Genomic DNA, 23,974 nt, shown 5'->3' with positions numbered 1-23,974 from the left:
ATAAAAGCACATCTATCTCACTTTCTGCCAGGATACCTTTCCCTCTTGCTCAGCAATGGCAGATTTCTTTCAGATAGCGATGCGTATCTCTGATTTCAGCTGGTTCTGCTCTGCACACTACTGTGTGCCACAAGGGCATATTTCTTCACAATTCTACCTTTATTCCCAAGTGGACTGAATAAGATGTAACAAATCCAGTACCTGTCATGTTCTAAAACAGAGGACATGGAGTTCACGCTACTCCTTAAGCAGACTGGAACTTGGGAGTTATTCTTATTTAAAATAATTCCTACTTAATCTGGCAAATAACTACACAATCTATGTAACAGGTAATATCTAGAAATGTTTTGCTCGCTTATGAGATATTTGTCTAGGATTTTAAGTCCAAAGGAATGTTTGAGAGGTGTGTTTTAAAGCAGAATGATTTTAGAGGACCTTAAAATATGCCACACTGACCTGGACAGACTGGCCCTAATGCTTCACTTATTTTTTAAATTTATTGCATTTAGAAGATTTTGGCCCCTCAGTCCCAGACATATGTATAACTGGATCAGCAGAAGGTAAGTATTAGGTAACTAAGTTTATTAGAAACTTAAAAGTATACAATTTCCAAAAAATTTTTTTTACAATATTTTAACATTTTCTCAGGTTGGTCAGAACTTACATTTGAAATCTGATCTTTAAATGTCAATTTAGTAACTGATGGGGCTGACCACACTCCTGGAAAGTCTCAGCAAGGCGTGAACACTACTTCACACCCAGTTGCAATGAGACAGCGTCTAGATCCCTGAGCAATGATTTAGACTTTCTAGGACTGGTCTCCTTGATATTCAGTAACAAGGCACAGGGTTTCCCAAGCTTCTTTCCTTCTCCAGTACTTAAGTGGCTAATGAGCTGTTCAGCTCTACTTCATGGCATACATAAGTCATATCACTCTAGGTCCATGATCTACTTAAGCCCCAACTTCTGTAAAAAATGGAAAAAAACTGGGAAGGAAAAGAAAAGCACCACTATATAGCCAGCTAAAATTTTTAACTTAGCAACCTTTTCCATATGACCACCGCTATACTACTTCTTACACAGTTGAAAAAAAAGCAACTGACACATCCTTTATATGCTTTTTCACTTTCACCCACTTCTCTTAGATACTTCAATCTACAATACTATAAAGCAAATCTGAAAAATTTTACATAACATTTCATGGTGGACTTATACTCAACAAATTAACAATGGCAAAAGGATTTCCTTGATGAAATTACAAGCTGGGGAAGACTGGAAATAGTAAAAGTTAAACCCTGATACAGTAAACTTATCTTTTTACATATAAAAATAATACACAGTGGGATATTTTATTCAATAAGATACAATCTTTAAGATCAAGAGAGAATATACAAAACTATTGTATGTAGTATGATGTATTTTACTGTATAATAGGAATAAATATATATAGAACAGAAAGTGCAAGGTCTGCTCATAGAGAAATCACCATTTACTTAGGGGTTTAAAGCCAAGTGCTCTGCAGGTACCAGTCAGAAAGGAGCTACTGCTGCATTTAAAACAATGTGATCATTATAAAATAAAGGCCTTAAATCTATAAACAATAACAAAAACACACAAACCAAATGAAAATGTACTAAAATTTAATCATCCATAAAAGCTGTAATTTAATCTGACAGTAAAACACAAGAAGCAATATTAGAGTTGGTTTAGTATATTATATATTTTAGCTTTGAAAGCCATAGAAATCAGTATCCCAGTTTTTTCCCTATAAAAGACCCATTTTTCCAAAGCATTATGCACAAACAATTTTAATTAGAATATAATGACAGAATGATATTTCATAATTTTTTAAATATAAAATGAAGTCAATGACTCAAAAAAGTTATCTGCTGCAATGAGTTTGAGGGAAAATTTTCATAATCTATACCATTACAGATATAAAGTATAATGGTTCAACTTTTTAGTGCTTGACAGGGAGGAAACATGATAAAAAGGTCAATATGAAATCATTTGATTATAGTAGCAATATCTAACATTTGAAATGCATCCATGCTCTTTTGTATAATCATATTAGAGTCAAGTATATTTATTTTCACATCTGTTATAACTGCTATTGCAAAGGAGAAATACTATTGTCTTATTTTCCAAGAGATATACACAGAGCAATTCTTTTCTCCGGGAACTTGTGCAAACCAATATAAGATCTAAATTCTTCACATAATATATAAAACAGGAGAAGCCGCTTCAGATTTATTTTTTGAAGTCTGGAATGCTGGCACTTTCCAATTAGGCAACAGTTCTTCATTCCTGTAATCTAGAACATTGAATAGATACAGATATATATATATATTTATAGGTATGTTTAATCTCTTAATGTCAGAACATGATAGTAAACAGATATCTACTATTATAGAAAGAAATGATTTTAGCTGATCACTAGATAACTAAATATATTAAACAGATATAGTAACAAGGTTATTTTAAACTCTCTTTAAAAATGTTTTTAAAAAACAGTTTTATTGTATTTAGTGTTTCACAATATATCCGGCAGTCCTGTCTGTACAGAGGAAAACAGTGATGATTTCTACCCCATTATCACCTTATTTTTAAAAGCTCCTTTTCTACTAAGAAAATAACTCATGCCTGCATCAACTTTCCATGGAAAATTCTTTAATTCAACCATTTTATGATTATTTTATTAGGGTTGTAAGTATTACTGTTAGCCGTTCAGTCATATCCATCTGTTTGAGACCCCATGGACGGTAGCCTGTCAGGTTCCTCTGTCCATGGAATTCTCTAGGCAAGAACACTGGAGTGGGTATGGAGAATATAGCCATTCCCTTCTCCAGGGGATCTTCTCAACCCGAGGATTGAACCCGGGTATCCTGCATTACAGGCAGATTCTTTACCATCTGAGATACCAGGGAACTCCATATTAGGGTTACCTCTTCCAATTTAGGCTAGCTCAAAAAGAGATGATACAGAAATAGCTGATGCCTGTTTTCAAGGGCAGAAAATTCAAAGTAAGGTTTACTATTCAGCAGAAAAGAATTAGGTTAAAGGAGTAATTTCCTGAAGATGAATTTCTTTCCTCCGTTTTCAAAAGTAGGACATATCAGAAAGAGACTAATGTGTTTCAATGATTTTGCCTAACGGTTAAGGCTAGATAAGCTGCCCTTAAGGTTCACATACTCTTTCTAAAAACACTTAAGAGTTGCTGTTCAAATTTATTCTGTATCTCAGTACCTTTTAAATGGGATCAACATGGCACTTCAAGCCTGTAATCACAGCAAATAGCTCTGCAAAGTATTCTGATTGCTAAGTGACCAACTATTTGGTATTATCAAACAGGCACCTGGGTAACATTAAATATACTGAAGGCTGAATTACCTACCAGAGTCTAAGAATTTATGCAACCAGGATGAAAGTCTTATTTCTAGATTTAAGTCAAGATTTCTTTCCTCTAAGGTAAAACTCCTAGTAATACACTGTAGTGTGTGTATGAATGAATATTCACAATAGGCCAGAAGATGGCACCTCTTCCTTTAAACATAAGCTAAAAGGACATTTTCAGAGAACTGGAAATTTGGTGAGAGTCAGCTAAGATAATGATAAAAATGAGTCAGTCAACTAACTTATAAAAGAGTTAAATACATTTCAGAACAGCAACTGGAGTTCTCTTTTCTTTTTACCTTTGTACCCTTCCCTAAAGAAACGCAAATAGCAGCAATTTTATCAATAATCCTCTTCGGAGAGCTGATGATTCATAGTTACTGACTCAAGATTTCACTAAAAGCCTAAAGCAACCATGTGGCCAGAAGCTGTTTTTCCAAAGTCTGACTACCAGAAGCAACCTATGAACTTTTCTGCTTTCCCTCTACTTTATTTCAAAAAGGGGCATAATTACTCAGTTGTTTCCCCTAAGAGAGATTTGTTCCTATCTCTAAGGAAGCACATATTAGTTAATTTGGTGCTCTGGAAGAGGTAATCTACTAAATGGACCCAAGGGACTCACAAGAGTTAGCACAACCAACTCTCAAGTGGGGAGCAACTGACTTTCCTCTAAGTGGACCAAGTTTAGTAACAGTCCCATATAAGCATCAAATTACATCATAAACCCACTTCATGAAAATATTCTTTCATGGTATGGACATGAGTTTGAGTCAACGCCAGGAGTTGGTGATAGGCAGGGAGGCCTGGCGTGCTGCAGTCCATGGGGTCGTAAAGAGTCAGATACGACTGAGCGACTGAACTGAATGTTTACAGAGTTGATGAACATAAGCAGAAACTGTTCAGGGGATGTTTAAGTATATAATTAAAGAAAAACGAACAAATGGCCCCACACAGCCTGGTTTCTCACTTGACAGGCAGCTTCAATGCTGCCACTAATTTCTGTCCAATGGGTTCACTTAACGAAAACTTAAGCGCTACTCAAAGTCGACTACTACGTAGAGACCCACAGAAGAAACGCTTGAAAGAAGCCAACCCATCCCTGAGAGGAGACGACTACTGAAACCACACTGACATACCACCGCCCCCAGCAGAACTGCTCAAGTCCCCAAAACTGGCAATACTAAACGTGGGAAGGATGTGGAATTTGTAAACTGCTGGTATGTGTGTAAACTGGTACAGCTACTTTGGAAGACTTCTTAACAGTTTCACTAAAGCTAACCACATATACACTGTACTGTCTGGTCATTCAATTCCTACATACAGAAATGCATATGCATATATGTATATGTGCATAAAGACTTGTACAAGAAAGTGCACAGGAATCATACTCGTTCCTGAAAAGAACTCAAATGTCCATCAATAGCAGAATACATAAATATACTGCTAGTGTAGTCATATAATAAAAATAAACTGCTGCTATATGCAACAAGGATTAGTCTTAGAAACATTTCTGAGTGAAACAAGCCAGACATAAAATAGCACATTACATGCTTTTGTTTCTGCTTAATTCAAGGAGAGGCAAAACTCACTTTTTCCCAGATGAACCACTGTTCCACTTCAATTCAGTATGAATTTGGGTGTGACCTTGGAAGGCTTTCTATTTATTCAACCACTATTTTTTGAATACCCATTCTATACTAGGTACTGGGGATGCTCTGGAGCAAAGCAGATATGATTCTTGCCCTCCCTTAGGCAGCCTAGATCCTCATTGAGAAAAAGACAAATTTTCCAACAGATGAACGTATCTACAAGTTATATAACACATTTACATTTACAAATTACCCGAAGCCTGGAAATACCCCAATAGGTGAAGTGGGAAGTGGTTAACGTTGGGGAAAGCCCAACCTAAGAGGATGAGAAAGGTGTTTGTTCTGCTTTTAGCACCTTACCTGGCTCAGAGCTGCTGCTTACTGTGGGTCTAAAGCAGCAGACATGATTTCTTTTTAGGCTTCTTCTTTTCCACTGGTGTTTTTCTATTTATCTGTCTGACCAGGTCATAAAATATCTAAATAAAAGCAAGAAAAAAGTAGTACTTTTTAAACCAATATTTGAGACTTTTTTCCACAAAACAATCTTGATTCTGTTAAATATTATTCTGCTCTTGGGTTTGTATTTTGCCACTTTATCAGCAGGTCTCAGCCGCTCCAGCTGATTTTCAGTCAGGGTAAAGCAGGACTTACCTATTTACAATGAGAGAAATACATTTGCTCTTAGACATTCAGTAACAAGTTAATAAAAAGAATTAGTAGTGAAGAAATAAGACAAGTCACATTCTTCACGGAATCTTCTATGCTTCAAAAACCTAATTATACTTGCTTTATTTTTTAAAAATTTCAAACTTACAGAAAAGGTGCAAGATTAGTACCAAAAACTTAAGTATTTTCTTCTCCCATATTCACCAAATAGTAACACTCTGCCAAATGTATATTTTTCCAAAGAGGAAATGCAGATGGCCAACAGGCACATAAAAAGATGCGCAACACTGCTAATCACAGGGAAATGCAAATCAAAATGGCAATGAGACACCACCTCACATCTGTCAGAATGGCAAGCATCAGAAAGAAAACAAATAACAAATGTTGGTGAGGATGTAAAGAAAAGGGAACTCTCATATATTGTTGGTGGGAATGTAAACTGGTGCAGCCACTCTGGAAAACAGTATAGAGGTTTCATAAAAAACTAAAAACAGAATTATCATATGACCCAGCAATTCCACTCCTGGGCAGATATCCAAAATGAAAAACACTAATTTGAAAAGATACATGCCCACCAATGTTCATAGCAGCATTATTTACAAGTGCAAGATATGGAAGTGTCTACCAACAGATGAATGGATAAAGAAGATGTAGTGTACACATACAATGGAATACTACTCATCATGGGCTTAGTTGCTCAGTCGTGCCTGACTCTTTGTGACCCCACAGACTGCAGCCTGCCAGGCTCCTCTGTCCATGGGGATTCTCCAGGCAAGAATACTGGAGTGGGTTGCCATGTCCTCCTCCAGGGGATCTTCCCAACCCAGGGATCAAACCCAGGTCTCCCACACTGCAGGCAGATTCTTTTACCTTCTAACCTACCAGGGAAGCCCACTACTCATCATAAATAATAATTAAATTTTGCCATTTACAACAATACGGATGGACTTAGAGGGCATTAGGCTAAATGAAGTAAGTCAGACAGAGAAGACAAATATTGTATAATATCACTTACATGTGGAATTTAAAAAATACAGCTAGTGAATATAATAAAAAAGCAGCAGACTCAGATGCAGAGAACAAACTAGTTGTTACCCATGAAGAAAAGAAGCTGGGAGAGGCAATATAGGGGTAGGGGGTTAAGAGGTACAAACTTTTAGGTATAAAATAAGCTATAAGGATTTATTATACAATACAGAGAATATAGCCAATATTTTATAACTATAATGGAGTATAACCTTTAAAATTATGATCACTACACTGTACACCTATAAAATATAATATTGTACAGCAAGCATGCTCAGTTGCTGTCATGTCTGACTCTTTGTGATCCCATGGACCAGCTCACCAGGCTTCTCTCTCCATGGGATTTTCCAGGCAAGAATACTGGACTGGGTTGCCATTTCCTATTCCAGGGATCTTCCTGACCCAGAGACTGAACCCACATTCTTGTGTCTCTTGCACTGGCAGGTGGATTCTTTAGTACTCCTCCATCTGGGAAGCCCAATATTATACAGCAACTAGGTGAAAATTAAAGTGTCAGTCGTGTCCAACTCTTTGCAACCTCATGGACTGTAGTCCACCAGGCTCCTCTGTCCATGGAATTCTCCAGGCAAAAATACTGGAGTGGACTGCCATTCCCTTCATGTCTCCTACACTGTAGGCAGGTATTTTACTGTCTGAGCCAACAAGGAAGCCCATATAGCAGCTATACTATAGAGTAAAAAAAAATTAATGGTCCCAAGATCACAAGCCTAAATTAATTGTTTAGGGGGGGTACCACTACCAAACAATTTATTCAAAGCTATAAAAGTGCTTCATTTATATTTTTTTCCTTCCGGTCCATCCTACTCAGTTCCATTTTCTTCAAACCATTTAATTCTATTATCTTATTTCTAGAAAAGCTGAAAACATAAGAGTTTATTAACAAAATGGTAGTTTCTGTTTCACAACTCCAAAATCCTCCAAAAACTTAATATGCATAGTGAAAGTCGTTCAGTCGTGTCCCATTCTTTGAGACCCCATGGACTATACAGCCCATGGAATTCTCCAGGCCAGAATACTGGAGTGGGTAGCCTTTCCCTTCTCCAGGGGATCTTCCCAACCCAGGGATCAAAGTCAGGTCTCCCGCATCACAGGCAGATTCTTTACCAGCTGAGCCACAAGGGAAGCCCATACTTATTATTATGCTTAATATGCAGAGACACAAACAAAATCTCATTAGTTCTTCAGCTTTAATACATAAGCTATAAAGTGAAAAATAACAAAAGGAATAAACTAAAATAGTAAATTAATCAAAACAGCACATTTCTTCATGCTAGCCAGTCTGGGTTTCTGGTACTAAACAAAATGATAACTGGTTTTGTTTTATTATCCTCAAGGATTTCTTTGGCAAATGGTGCCTACCTCACAGTAGCAGCTGGTTCAGTGATGAGGGCAAGTTCAAACTATGGTTATTTGGTTAGATATGCTGAAAGTCCTCAGCCTAGATTCTTCCTCATCTTTCTGAACTACAGAAAAATCTAAAGGGAACACAGAATAATCTCTTAATCCCTCTGTCATTCCTCAATTGGGATGTCTTGATTCCAATTATTATTTTAACATCAGCAAAGAACAATTAATTCCTGATTAAGACTGATGTGATTCTGATACAGCCATGTACTACTTTCAGAACACAACTTGTTCACAAAATGATGTGAACAAGTTTTAGAAAATTATATATTATATGTTCTGTGATATAGACAGTAGAGAATTAAAGAGGGCAATTTAGTTAAGCAGGATGTCCCTGTATGATCTCAAACTTGAGCCCATGAGCTGAATTGTGTTAAAGCAGGATCCCTCTATCTTCAGGCACTCAGAAATCACATATGTATTTCTAAGGTATTAGCTGTCTGAGAAACTATTAATTACCCATAAAACTCTATAGTTGGATTATCAGGCTATCAAGACAGAAATATTAAAAGAAATAAGTTATTATATGCTCAAGAATTTTTAGCATGACATTCGTATGTTTTCCAAAAGAATAAAGAGCCTTAAACAGCTAATGTATTTCATTTTGTTGTATCATTTCTCTATTTTTGTTTTAAAAACATTCATGTCAACAGCTGACTTCAATGAGGCTACTGGTTTCCAATGCAGCAGGCCTCTGAGGGAGGGAGGCCATCCCAGAGGGAGGTTTAGCAGCACCTAAGTTCCCACAAACAGGTAATGCTTGAAAAGTAAGACATGCCTCCTGTCCCCTCTGGTCCCTGGACCCTGGCCCAGCTCAGCTCTAGCTGGGCCCTATGAAATCTGTGGGTGGGTACCAGTGAGGGTGACCACAAGGATGCAGCAACTAGATCTCAAAGGAACCAGATCCAATCATGCTGCAGATGGTGACCTGGCACTACTATTTCCTTAGCCAAGCTCATCTATCAATCTTAATGTGTATTATCTCAAAGTTATCTCTCTTAGATAATTCTCAAAGAATAAGACTAAACCAAATATTAAAATTATGGTTAGCCACGTTTTTCAAGATAACGTCTATGAAATCATAATTCTACAACAGGGAAAGCTGAAACTGGAAGCATTTCACACTTCCTTTCATTACTTGGCAGTGAATTAGAAGTAAGTGTTATTGAAGATCAGAGCAGAACTTTTCCCCCATTGGTATGTAAACTTCTTCAGGGCATGACCAGTGTCTGTCCAGATGAGTGTTACTGGTGCCTAACACAGAGCCAGGCACACAGGGACATGATGAATACTCACTGAATAAATAAAATCGGTGAATTTCTTATTTTTATGTATTTATTTAAGCTGGTTTTACCTAAAAGGCAAGCTTTGACATTCTTTATTTTTGTAAAACAGAGGATGGGTAGCAAGTTTAAATTTTTTTCATGCCACGTGTTTAAAATAATTTGGTCATTGTCTACAACTATAATATCAGTCAAGAAAAAGAGACCGAAAGAAGCAAAGGCCAGAGAGGAATGGCAAGCAAAACACACAGAAGACTCTCATAACCTAACCCAGCCTTAACTGTCATCTATGTGGTGTGCTGAATTCTGATACCTGTGATCCTATATATGGCAAAAGAAAGAAAGTGAAAGTGAAGTCTCTCAGTCGTGTCCAACTCTTTGTGACCCCATGGACTGTAGCCTACCACGCTCCTCCACCCATGGGATTTTCCAGGCAAGAGTACTGGAGTGGGGTGCCATTTCCTTCTCCAGGGGATCTTCCCGACCCAGGGATCAAACCCGGGTCTCCCGCCTTGTAGGCAGACGCTTTTACCGTCTGAGCCACCAGGGAAGTCCTAAAAATAAATGGCAAGCACGCTGGCAAATGAGAACTTTTGCTCTACTAGGAAAGGAAAGAAGTTTATTTCATTTTTTTTGTTTGTTTTAAAGCCTGATGTTAAAATTAACAAAAGCAAGGAAACCTCTTAATATTTTGCTTGGATGTGGTGATGGCAGTTGGGAACTGCTCTCATCTTTTAGGGATCCAGTAAACTATTGGCCCTTTACACCCAGGCAGACAAGCTTACTTGTTAAGCATTCCTGTCCCCAGCTGTATTCTCAGGATAGCGGAATGCTTAAGTCACGGACAGAAAAAGCCTCGTACACCTGCTCTAACAGGCCTAAAAGACAGAGTGAATTATAGCTCTGTATCCATCCACTCACACAGATTCTTCCTTTTGAGTCATACACCAAAGGGAAACAGGACTCAAATTACATGATGTCTTTCTGTACAACATAAGTTTATTATAGTAACTACCTTGATTTCTGTATTTTTCTACTGAATTTTACAACCTATTTACACACATCTGCATAGTTAATTGTTGTAAGACAAGGGTGACGTACCAATTCTTACACACCACTTTCTGGTGTATCATTTAGAGGCTTAGCAGGACTTTAAGAAATACTTTCTTTAACTTAAACGTCCCCTTTGCCAACAAGGTAAATATATGTGTTCTCATTATAGACATTCCTAGTTTCTAGGAATTCCTTAGTGCTTTCCATAAACTGATGAAGACTGCTTAAAAGAAAATTGCTTTTTCTTTTTAAAAAGTTGTTTTTGGCTGTTAGCTTGAAAGAAGGGAAACTAAAAAGGCACTTATTTGTGCTGCCTCACAGCTGTTGGTTACCTCATTAACGTTGATCTTTGACTTTGCAGAAGATTCTAAAAAGGCACAGTTACACCACTGTCTTGCTAAATTCTGACCCTGTTCTTTGCCAACTACTCGCTCATCTTCCAGGTCACATTTATTGCCAACCAAAATCATTGGAACCTGTGGAAAGGAAAAAACATATAATAAGCAACTAACATACTTGTCACTCAGCTTCTTATAAGCAAGCAACTACTCTCCACCAACTAAAATGTGTTAGGATTATTTGTTTCACTGAAGAAAAGTGAAGTCGCTGTCATGTCGGACTCTTTTCGACCCCATGGACTGTAGCCTGCCAGGCTCCTCTGTCCATGGAATTTTCCAGGCCAGAATACTGGAGCGGGAGCCATTCCCTTCTCTAAGGGATCTTCCCAATCCAGGGACTGAACCCAGGTCTTCCACACTGCAGGCAGATTCTTCACCATCTGAGCCACCAGGGAAGCCCATAAGCTTCACCAAGTGCTTTAAAAAAGGTGTATGTATGTGTGTTGGGAGAAGATGAAAGGGGAAGAGACAGAAAAAAATGGACAAGATTCTACCACATTGATCTGCTAAAATTATTTCAAGAATATAACCCCAAAATTCTCATGTGGACTCATGCTAATGGCTGAATTCCAAGTAGAAATGAAGGAAAAGGAAACGCTTGCAATACAGAGAAGAACATACTCAATGGTCTGGGTGTGTCTTAAGTGCCTCAACTCACAGGACCAACAAACATCAAAAACATGGCACAACCAACACAGTAATAAGTTTTACTTCTAGATCTGAAAACTAGCTTAGGTGAGACATGAAGGAAGAGTAAGACTAAAAATAAAGCCACTGAGCAGCTATGTCTTCAATCTATGATTCAATCTTTAGTTTATTACATGGGATAAAGAGATTAACATTATCAGAGTTCAGTGATTTGCATGTAATTGCCTATGAAAAAAGAACTCTCTTAGATGAATTAGTCATGGGAAGAAAGAGAACTATTCATTAGGTTATGGTTGGTCATGAGTCATATGGTGCAAATCCCTCCTGCCTACAATATTACCCAAAGTTATGGTGCTGAGCAGGTGCCTGTGTTCCCATTAATAATGAGTGAGAACACACAGAAACAGAAAGGAAGGTACATATGAAATTTTATACCCTAACTTAAACAGCTTCTGAAAAGGAACTTTGTAACTCAAAACTGAGACAAACATGTAAAATACAGATTTCATCTTTGTAAAAAGGCACAAAGTTATTCATCAAATAAGAATTCTAAAACAGTATATTTTACCACAATAAAAAAATCTAAAACAAAAATAAAATTATAAAAACTCAGTTAATTAAAATATTTAGCATAATTCAAAGGAAATAACTAAGTAAAAACTGTACCGACAGAATTTTAGAAATGGGAACATAGCATTATCGTTTGTGATAATGTTCTCTGAACATTAATAATGTATTTGAACATTAACTAACTACCGCCTTTCCAAGCAAAACCTGAGTCCTCCTTCTGCTACCAAGTATTCTTTGACTCTTCTTTTTTCACTACACTTGTGACCCATGTAGCACATGGTGGGTCATAAGTGCAGCGAAGAAAGAAGAACTTTACATACGTGTCCTTCACTTCATGGGCTGCATTTCTAACCATCTCATTGGCATATCTGTTGCTGTTTAGTTGCTAAGTCGTGTCTGACTCTTCTGCAACTCCATGCACTGTTGCCTGCCAGGCTCCTCTGTCCAAGCAATTTTCTAGGCAAGAATACTGGAGTGGTTTGCCATTTCCTTCTCCAGGGGATCTTCCTGACCCAGGGACTGAACCCGTATCTCCTGCTTGGCAGGTGGATTCTTTACCACTGAGCCACCTGGGACACCCTCTCAGTATATTATCTGTAGGTAAATTTAGAAAGCTTAAAATTGTTTTTGGTTACCAGGCCTCTTTTAGGCACAAGGTAGATACCCTTCAAGTCCCTATTGATAGTGAAAATGGATACTTTATATTTGGCCACAGAGAGATGGCAATACGCTATATATAGAGAGAAATACTTACATCTTCTGTGTCCTTAACTCGTAAAATCTGTTCCCTCAGGTCTTGTAAGTCATTAAACGTGGACTGAGCGGTAATAGAATATACTAGTGCAAACCCTTGGCCATTCTTCATATACAAATCCCTCATTGCTGTAAATTGCTCCTATAATAAAAACATGCAATAAATTATAAATATGACTCCTTAAAGGTACTGAATTGAAACAATAAAATGGAAACACAATTTATATCAGAATAATAACAAGTTAGCTACTGAATTCTTTATTACATGTTATAGTGACAGGAAACCTAAGACATGATACACAGCTTCTGGAAAATGTGAGGTGAATGTTCCTGCCTCCTATTTACCTGACTAAAAACAATAAACTGTAGAATTACAAGGGAAATAGCGACCACTTTTTTTTTTCTTTGGCTGGGCTACTGTGGCATGCAGGTCTTAGTTCCCTGACCTGGGATTAAACCCATGCTACCTGCAGTGGAAGGGTGGAATCTTAGCCACTGGACCACCAGGGAAGTCCTCACTTTGTTTTTGTGATTTAGAAAAACTGTATATAATTCTTTTATATATACAGATTTTAATTATTTTGGTGCTACAAAAGATGATCTCCAAGGTAACGTTTTCAGAAAAGTTCAAGGAGTAAACCCTGATGCCCTCCAATATTAACAGGTTGGGGAGATGAAGCCAAATTAGGAAAGGACTTAGAAACAATGAATGATACAGGGAGAAAACCAAGCAACTATTGTTTCCTGGAAGTCAAATGAATGAAATTTTCACAAAGAAGGATAATGATCTACTGGATCAAAGGTTGCTGAAAAAGTCAAGGGAACTGAGGATATATGTGAGGGACGTATTCTGAATGACACACTATGTGCTTGAAGCTACGTAAAGTGGAGCTTGAGGATATGAGGGACAATCAAAGATGTTAGAATAAACAGACTGCAGGTTCCAGAGAAGTTGAAAGGTTTGAAAGGAAGTGAGTGAAGAGTCAGACACTTGAAAATGAAATTCAGCATGGTATTACGTTATTGGTTATCATACAGTCTAGGGTAAGGACCATGGGAATGAATGACTGCAGCAGAGTGGAGGTCAAGAAACTGACAAGCCAAGCTACTAAATCATCTATATTACCCATAAAGATTCTATTTGGATACCAAAATTACCAACACTTTGGACTAGAGCAGTGTTGGAGAAGGTGAGCAATCCTAAAGGAGAAAGAACTGATCCAGAATAAGATTAATGAGCATCAACTACTTTCCAACCTTTATGCAAGGCACTGGGGATAGACAAGTATACAGAAAATTATAACACAGCATGCTGACTGCTAGGATGGGAGAAATACAAGGTATTTGAGAAAATAACAGAGGATCTCTGCAGTGGAGGAAAACTTCCTTAATTTGGACAAGAGGAAGAAGAATGTCCTCACAGTTGTGGAAGCTGTGAAAGAAAGAAGTAGAAAGTTTTCTTTTTTTTTCTAAGTTTTTAAACTGTTGGGGTCTTTGGAAACAAATGAAAATTATTGCTGATTCAGAAGCTAGGAAAATTGGGGGTTGGGGAAAGTGGCAAGAGGGAGAGACCTCAATTCAGCTGATACAAGGCTCCTGTTGGAATAAAGATCCATTTTCCCACAAAAAGACAGAAAAAGATGGTATAATTTGTACTCTAATTACTCCAGTCTTCTCATGTTTTTTAATCTGAAACTTTCTCACCATTTATAAAATTATAATGGGGGATATTTGTGAATCTTAAAACATTTAAGAATGCCACTCATTTTAGAGCATTGTCTAATATGAAAACTCTATACATATGGAGAAAAAAAAATCATTTAATGTGTGCATTTTTTGTGGCAGAATAAAACATCATTAATTAATAAAAAAAACTTAAAAAGGTAATGACAAGTGAAGATAATGAAAATAAAAGCAAATACATAGAGTTCATTAACTATATTATAGGTATTTTGTGCCAAATGATTTATAGTCACCATCTCATTTGATCAATGCTGTTGTTTAGTTGCTAAGTCACGTCCAACTCTTCTGCAACCCCACGGACTGCAGCCCACCAGGCCCTTCTGTCCATAGGATTTCCCAGCCAAGAATACTGGAGTGGGTTGCCGTTTAGTTCTTCAGGGGATCTTCCCGACCCAGGAACCAAACCCGAGTCTCCTGCATTGGCAGGTGCATTCTTTACCATTGAGTCACCAGGGAAGCCCCATTTGATCATTACAAACACCCTATAATGTACTATCATCATTATACTCATTTAAAGATATGAAAAATGAGGCTCGAAATAATCCTAAAGATTTTTGTCAGAAAACACTTATCCATCACCAGTCCCTTGAGATGTTAAAATGCTAATAAAAAGCAAAAGCAATTTTTAAAATAAATGAATTACCATGGTATCAAGAGACAGTCTTATTTAAGCCCAGAGAAATACCTATTTTAACTAAAATTCTGGATTTAAAATACCTTAAATACCTTTTTTTTAAAGGGCAGTAATAGCATTATCCTCACCTCAACACAGGAAAAAAGAAACTCCACACACATATTCTGTAGGTGAACTCAACATACAATTTAATAGTGATATGTGGGCATTAAGTACATCAAATAGTTTAATGTATATAAGAAAATTTAAGTTTTACATTTAGAGACTTAAGTTCTTAATCAGAACAAATGTTTTTACTCAGAGGAATCAATCAGGTGACAAAAACCTGTTTACAAATTAAAATCTAACCAAAAAAAGTGAGAGAGAGAGAGAAAGAAACATCCTTACTGTTCCCGCTGTATCCAGGATTTCGAGCATACACTGTTGGCAGTCTACTTCAACTTGCTGTTGGGGTCGGGATTGGCGGAGGAGAAGAATAAAAAAGTAACATCAAAATGTCACTCTGTTTTCCTCCCACCTCTTCACTCAAAGTTCCTGTTAACAACTGAAAGCCTTTCTCTAGCAGTTTGCTGTATTGGTGGAGACCTAACTTGGTAGTATAATAAAGAATAGAAGGGCTCAAACACATTCTACCAGGACTGTTAATGCTGAGTTTAGATATTTTTCTGACCACCCTTAAATATGAACATTGATTTCTGTTATTATTAGAAGTCAAAGGCCATATTCTGCAATTTAAGAAAACCAGCAAAAAAGGTATAGTTTTAAAAGGAAAAAAAATAGCGTAAAGTATGTATATTTATATTATCTTCAAAACAAGGCACAAAAGTACCAAGTAGCTCAAAATATAGCCAAGATTTTGGGGTAAAGAAAACTCTGACCACTTATCACATTCAAGTCGTCAAAGTTTTACTCAAATGTGCCCCAAATTTAATACAAAGTAAAATTTGAAGAGATAAAGCAAACACAATAACACTGAACTCATACAGTTCTCAAGACTTTAACAAAAAAGTACTCCTTTGGAAAAGCTGTGTGCATAAGGTGAAATTTTATGTACTAAATTCTATTTTCCCAGGGTTTTACAGAAGAAGAGAAGGCTGGCCAAAAGAAAGTACCAAATATTAATCGTTTGGAAAATTTTTAATAAATACGGTATTAAGAAAAGTGTTTCAGCACTCAAGGTACAGATCTCCGTTTATAGTTGAAGCTTTAACCAGCAACTTATTTGGGGGAAATTTCAGTAATGCAACACTGTCTTCTAAAAATAAACTTGTTAACCTAAGGACTATTTTAAACTGCTTCTGTGTCAAATAAAGGACTGATGAAAAGGACCATGGGCAGTTCTACAAACTCACACTCCACCACTTATGGGACTAAGGTGATAATAATCTGCACAATCTGTGAGGGGGCATGTTCAATGAATAAGGTAAATTCTAAAACATCTGACAACACAGCCCTTTCTTATTTGTTGAAAGGCAGGTTTAATCTTTTGGATGGGGGCGCCTACCAGGCTTTCTTACAACACTGTCTTTTCTACCCCATAACATACTTGGGAAATAAAATCATGAAAGTTCTCCACAATTCTAGCTAGTCTTATAATTAAATAAAACAGTACTTTTTGTCAAGACCAACTACTGAAATTTATTTTCCTAAGTGTTACTTTGCAGAGAGTAGTTTTTGGTTCACAGCAAAACTGAGCAGAAAGTACAGAGTTCCATATATCCCGTTCCTGCTCCTTGCTAGCCTCCTCCGTATCAGCATTCTACCTGCATCAGAGTGGCACATGAGGGAGACCAATGAACCTACCTACATCAGCACATCATCATGCAAAGTCCATGGTTAGCAGTTTGACTCTTGGTATTGTGCTTTCTATGGGCTGGGATAAAAATGTACAGTGCCATGTATCCACCCTTATCTATACAGAATCCAAATATAGAATTTTTAAGTCTAAAGATGAAATATTTTTGAAGTTATTTAACTAAATAAAAATGACTTTCAGTCACAGTATAACTTCAGTCATAAAGTGATCTTAATTTTAGTCCATAAAAATAATTTAAAAATACCTAAAAAATATACTTATTTATATGCAATTTTTCTACATTAAGAAAATTCCCATCATTAAATGCATACATTAAAGAAAGATTAACAATCAGTAAGAACACAGAGCTCCCTATAGTTAAGCAGTATTCTATCTTGATGAAACTTTTAAAAATAGATACAGAGTATCCGTATCATTTCTCAAAACTATTTTCAAAAAACCTATTCCATGGATACTTGTAAGCATGTGTATACAAGTTTCACGTTTTACCTTTCTGTAGGAATCTTCTATCGTTGGGTCATATTTTTCAACAAAAATTCCCTGAACAAATTGAACTGTCTAGAAAAAAAAAAGCAGATAAAGGTTAAGGACTTCGAAAAAAAACCTGCCCCTCTTATAGGTCATTTAACGTCACAAAGTGGTAAAGATTAAGTGAAATTATGTGAAAACTCTGGGTGAACATGCAAATATAAAGTATCATTGATTTTCCATATAAGGACATATTCATAATTAAGAGTATATTTATGAAAGGAGGTGGTCTTGTTAAAAATGGTCAGCTGACATTACACTGCTATAATAATTACTATATTAAGTTTTAAAATACAACCAGGATACACGTAAGGACATGGATTCTCATTCACTAAACTGTGAAAATTTATCAGTGTTTCCTATTACCCGCCTTTATATATCTATAGCAATTTTTACCTCATGCCCTCAAAGGATAGAGGTGAAAGTCATAAATTTTAAAAAGTTCTGAAAAAGGCTTTCTAATTGTGGTGGGGGCTGGGGGGGAGAGGGAACTAAAATTTATTAAGTGTATTAAATTTATACTCACAGTCACATTTCATATTCACCCCAGCAGTAGTTATTTTTCTGATCTGCCAGCTGAGATTCAACTGTCATTCACACTTCAGTTAGCCAGAGAAATATTTTATACACTATTTTAGCTTGAACTGAATAGGTCAACTTGAATATAGTCAGCTTCAACTATGTGTAATAGTGGTTCCATCTCCTCAGCTCTCATTTACTCTTCAATCCACCCAGGATGGTTATGGCTTCATCACCTTACTGAAGCTGCTTTGAACACAACCAGCTACCTCTGTGTTATGACTTCTGCTAGTCATGTAAAGGTACTCTTTATATCCAAGTACAATGATACATTGTTCCATCCTGGATCCTTCAATCCTACCTACTCTTTCAAGGTTGAGAGGTACTCAGAGCCCTGTCCTGACTTTTCTCTCTCTAGTCCCTCCCTGCTGCTAAGTCACTTCAGTCGTATCCGACGCTGTGCGACCCCGCAGACTCCCCATCCAGGCTCCCCCATCCCTGGGATTCTCCAGGCAAGAACACTGGAGTGGATTGCCATTTCCTTCTCCAATGCATGAAAGTGAAAAGTGAAAGTGAAGTCGCTCAGTCAACGTCCGACTCTTAGTGACCCCGTGGACTGCAGCCCACCAGGCTCCTCTGTCCATGGGATTTTCCAGGCAAGAGTACTGCAGTGGGTTGCCAGTCCCTCCTTAGACAACCTCATTAATTCCTATGGATTTCTATTTTTAATTAATTTATTTTTAAAAGGTAATTCATGGACATAGGAAAAACTGCCAAAGACACAAAAGCATATGTAATGATAACTAAACCTATTTATTACTTTTTCCAATTCTATTCTCAAGGAAGTGACTGATATGCTATTTGTAACTTACTGAACCTTGCAGAAATAGTCTCTGTTCTTTTGTAATATCTCTAATTTCCTTTCTTATCTCTATGAAGAAGACTATTTTGTTCACAGTTGTAACTTTAGAGTCTAATGGTGTACAAGCGCAATAAATAATAAATAAATACAGCATGTGTACAAAAAATGACCTTTATGTTACTTAAGTCTGGGGTGGGGTAGAATAGGAATTATTCCACTGGTACCTTTAATGATCAGTCTTCCCCACTAGAATGTAAATTCCTTAGAAATGAGAATAATTTCTTTCTTTTAAATCACGAATACTAATGTTTGACATATAATAGGTAGTTAATAAATATCTGGTAAATGAAAGACGAGCCACCATTGTAAAAATACACATCCATGGTTACTGAATGAGTCTGTGCCCCCTGGTGAGGCAGATACTAGGCATATTAAAAAAATGCCACTTTTTCTCTTTAGTGACTAGAAATTGTAAGGCAAGAAAATATGAATGTCCTTTTTGTATTATATTAATTCATTATAGTGAGCTGGCTAACTTACCAGAGCAGACTTCCCCACGCCTCCTGAACCAAGGACCACTAGCTTGTACTCACGCATGATGTGGTCTGTTTAAATACTGACAATCTGAAAGAAAAAAAAAATCAAAGATTAATAAACATGCTGAGAACTGAACTGAAGAATAGCCTAAGAACATACAACTGTTACATAAAATAACATGAGATTTTCATTTTTGTTTTTCCTGAAAATGACCCAGAGTTCTGTCCAGAGGTCTTCTTTGTTGACAAATAGGTAATTCATGTGAAATCCCAGAATCCTCATATTTTTTTGTTTTGTTGTTTAGTTGCTACGTTGTGTCTGACTCTTGTGATCCCATGGATGTAGCCTGCCAGGCTCCTCTATCCATGGGATTTCCCAGAGACTGAACCCATGCCTCCTGCACTGGCAGATAGATTCTTTACTGCTGAGCCACCAGGGCTCTCCCATTCATACTTTAGTACAGAAGTAAACAAACTAGGGCTTCCCTGCTGACTCAGCTGGTAAAGAATCCACCTACAATGAGGGAGACCTAGGTTGGGAAGGTCCCCTGAAGGGAAAGGCTACCCACTCCAGTATTCTGGCCTGGAGAATTCCATGGACTGTTGAGTACATGGGGTCGCAAAGAGTTGGACACAACTTTCACTTCACTAAACACACCCTAGAGTAAAAGAAATACTCTCAGTTCAGTTTAGTTGCTCAGTCGTGTCCGACATTTTGTGACCCCATGAACCGCAGCACGCCAGCCCGCCCTGTCCATCACCATTTCCCGGAGTCCACCCAAACCCATGTCCATCGAGTCGGTGATGCCATCCAACCATCTCATCCTCTGTCGTCCCCTTCTCCTCCTGCCTTCAATCTTTCCCAGCATTAGGGTCTTTTCAAATGAGCCAGCTCTTTGCATCAGGTGGCCAAAGTATTGGAGTTTCAGCTTCAACATCAGTCCTTCCAATGAACACCCAGGACTGATCTCCTTTAGAATGGACTGGTTGGATCTCCTTGCAGTCCAAGGGACTCTCAAGAGTCTTTTCCAACGCCACAGTTCAAAAGCATCAATTCTTCAGCACTCAGCTTTCTTTATAGTCCAACTCTCACATCCATACATGACTACCGGAAAAACCATAGCCTTGAATAGATGGACCTTTGTTGACAAAGTGAGGTCTTGCTTTTTAATATGCTGTCTAGGTTTGTCATAACTTTCCTTCCAAGGAGTAAGCGTCTTTTAATTTCATGGCTGCAGTCACCATCTGCAGTGATTTTGAAGCCCAGAAAAATAAAGCCAGCCACTGTTTCCCCATCTATTTGCCATGAAGTGATGGGACCAGATGCCATGATCTTAGTTTTCTGAATGTTGAGCTTTAAGCCAACCTTTTCACTCTCCTCTTTCACTTTCATCAAGAGGTTCTTTAGTTCTTCTTCACTTTCTGCCATAAAGGTGATGTCATCTGCATATCTGAGGTTATTGATATTTCTCCCAGCAATCTTGATTCCAGCTTGGATTTCCTCCAGTCCAGCGTTTCTCATAATGTACTCTGCGTATAAGTTAAATAAGCAGGGTGACAATATACAGCCTTGACGTACTCCTTTTCCTATTTGGAACCAGTCTGTTGTTCCATGTCCAGTTCTAACTGTTGCTTCCTGACCTGCATACAGGTTTCTCAAGACGTAGGTCAGGTGGTCTGGTATTCCCATCTCTTTCAGAATTTTCCACAGTTTATTGTAATCCACACAGTCAAAGGCTTTGGCATAGTCAATGAAGCAGAAATAGATGTTTTTCTGGAACTCTCTTGCTTTTTCAATGAATCAGCGGATGTTGGCAATTTGATCTCTGTTCCTCTGCCTTTTCTAAAACCAGCTTGAATATCAGGAAGTCCACAGTTCATGTATTGCTGAAGTCTGGCTTGGAGAATTTTGAGCATGACAACTAGAGTGTGAGATGAGTCCAACTGTGCAGTAGTTTGAGCATTCTTTGGCATTGCCTTTCTTTGGGATTGGAATGAAAGCTGACCTTTTCCAGTCCTGTGGCCACTGCTGAGTTTTCCAGATTTGCTGACATATTGAGTGCAGCACTTTCACAGCATCATCTTTCAGGATTTGAAATAGCTCAACTGGAACTCCATCACCTCCACTAGCTTTGTTCGTAGTGATGCTCTCTAAGGCCCACCTGACTTCACATTTCAGGATGTCTGGCTCTAGGTGAGTGTTCACACCATCGTGATTATCTGGGTCATGAAGATCTTTTTTATACAGTTCTTCTGTGTATTCTTGCCATCTCTTCTTAATATCTTCTGCTTCTGTTAGGCCCCTACCATTTCTGTCCTTTATTAAGCCCATCTTTGCATGAAATGTTCCCTTGGTATTGTACAGGAGACAAGAATCAAGACCATCCCCAAGAAAAAGAAACGCAAAAAAGCAAAATGGCTGTCTGAGGAGGCCTTACAAATAGCTGTGAAAAGAAGAGAAGCAAAAAGCAAAAGAGAAAAGGAAAGATATAAGCATCTGAATGCAGAGTTCCAAAGAATAGCAAGGAGAGATAAGAAAGCCTTGCTCAGCGATCAATGCAAAGAAATAGAGGAAAACAACAGAATGGGAAAGACCAGAGATCTCTTCAAGAAAAAAAATCCTCTACATGCTTCAAAAAAAAAAGCTTAAAAACAAGCCTCAAAGGATTGGGTCAATCCATAGAAAACTGCCTGTCAGGACAAGTCCAAAATTTTTTTAAAGGAGAAAAAAAACTGCACCATTCAATAATATAAAATTTACAATGTCCACAGCATCCAAAAAAATTAATACAGATGACAAAGAAAATATGACCTGAAATTAGGGTGGAATGAGTCAACTGAAACAGTCCCAGAACTGAGACAATGGAATTAGTCAGTAAGAACTCTGAAACTGATATGATAAATATGCTCAAGGATGTAAAGGAAAATATACCGAGGAGAGAAATGGTAGACATAAAAAACAATCAAAATGAACTTTCAGTGTTCAAAAATAACGTCTGAAATGGAATTATAACCAGATGGGCTTAACAGTATATTAAACACTACAGAAGGAAACTTCAAAGAAACTGTGATAAAGATAGAAAAAAGTTGATGAGGAGGAGGCTAAAGAGTGGAGAGACAGAGGGGGAAGGAGGGAGAAAAGAGAAGGAAGAAGGAAAATAAAAGAAGAAGAAAACCACAGGACAATATCCAGCTATCAGGTAGGCTAACATGTATGTAACTGGAATGAGGGGGGGAGGGATTTGAAAAATAAAATAGATAATAAAATACTTTCAAAACTTGATAAATTATAAATCCATAGATCCAAGAAATTCAATGAGTACTCTCCTTAGTAAAATACAAAAAAAAGAACAAGGCACAATAATCAAATTCCTGAAAGCTGTCAAAAAGAGAAAATCACAAGAAGCCCAAAGAAAAAGTTGAGATATAGAAGAACAAAGTTATGAAAATATATAGATTTTGTCAAGAAGATAGGCAAGAGAAAAGAAAATACATTTGCCCTCAAAAATGAAAGTGAAATAAAAAATCCTCTCAGATCCCCAAAAAAGAAAGAAAAACTGAGGAGAGGAAAAATGTTCACCAGCATGCACTTAATATACCATAGGAAAGGAAGGGAACAGGAAGAATGATGTTTAAGGTTCTTACGTTATATCTGTAGTAGTACAGTAATATTATTTGAAGGTAGGTAATTACAAATAGCTGTGAAAAGAACAGAAGCGATGGCAAAGGAGAAAAGGAAAGATAAAAGCATCTGAATGCAGAGTTCCAAAGAATAGCAAGGAGAGATAAGAAAGCCTTCCTCAGCGATCAATGCAAAGAAATAGAGGAAAACAACAGAATAGGAAAAACAAGAGATCTCTTCAAGAAAGTTAGAGATACCAAGGGAACATTTCATGCCAAGATGGGCTCGATAAAGGACAGAAATGGTATGGACCTAACAGAAGCAGAAGATATTAAGATGAGGTGACAAGAATACACAGAAGGACTGTACAAAAAAGATCTTCACGACCAAGATAATCACGATGGCATGTTCACTCACCTAGAGCCAGACATCTTAGAATGTGAAGTCATTTGGGCCTTAGAAAGCATCACTACGAACAAAGCTAGTGGAGGTGATGGAATTCCAGTTGAGCTATTTCTAATCCTCAAAGATGATGCTGTGAAAGTGCTGCACTCAATATGCCAGCAAATTTGGAAAACTCAGCAGTGGCCACAGGACTGGAAAAGGTCAGTCTTCATTCCAATCCCAAAGAAAGGGAATGCCAAAGAATGCTCAAACTACCACACAACTGCACTCATCTCACATGTTAGTAAGTCATGCTCAAAATTCTCCAAGCCAGGCTTCTGCAATACGTGAACTGTGAACTTCCAGATGTTCAAGCTGGTTTTAGAAAAGGCAGAGGCACCAAAAATCAAATTGCCAACATCCGCTGGATCATCAAAAAAACAAGAGAGTTTCAGAAAAACATCTATTTCTGCTTCATTGACTATGCCAAAGCCTTTGACTGTGTGGATCACAATAAACTGTGGAA

The 23,974-nt window shown here is 37.5% G+C and overlaps 1 protein-coding gene across 4 annotated transcripts in view; it reads right to left on the bottom strand.

Moving 5' to 3' along the window:
* Positions 1-1,623: 1,623 nt before the first annotated feature.
* Positions 1,624-23,974, bottom strand: part of RAP1A (RAP1A, member of RAS oncogene family) — a 77,918-nt gene continuing 55,567 nt past the window's right edge. For all 4 annotated transcript variants that reach the window (XM_055404068.2, XM_055404064.2, XM_055404066.2 and 1 more), the window contains 7 exons: positions 19,447-19,530; positions 17,487-17,555; positions 15,569-15,625; positions 12,806-12,946; positions 10,768-10,911; positions 5,343-5,458; positions 1,624-2,314 (listed from right to left, as the gene is read on the bottom strand). In XM_055404068.2, the coding sequence (XP_055260043.1) occupies positions 5,372-5,458; positions 10,768-10,911; positions 12,806-12,946; positions 15,569-15,625; positions 17,487-17,555; positions 19,447-19,503 (555 nt within the window). In that variant the 5' untranslated portion in view covers positions 19,504-19,530 and the 3' untranslated portion in view covers positions 1,624-2,314; positions 5,343-5,371. The remainder of the gene's footprint in view (positions 2,315-5,342; positions 5,459-10,767; positions 10,912-12,805; positions 12,947-15,568; positions 15,626-17,486; positions 17,556-19,446; positions 19,531-23,974) is intronic.

The sequence above is a fragment of the Moschus berezovskii genome, chromosome 4 (genome assembly GCF_049115385.1).
Source record: "Moschus berezovskii isolate FMDL1 chromosome 4, NW_MosBer_1.0, whole genome shotgun sequence".
NCBI lineage: Eukaryota > Metazoa > Chordata > Mammalia > Artiodactyla > Moschidae > Moschus > Moschus berezovskii.
This window is presented reverse-complemented; position numbering and strand designations above follow the sequence as displayed.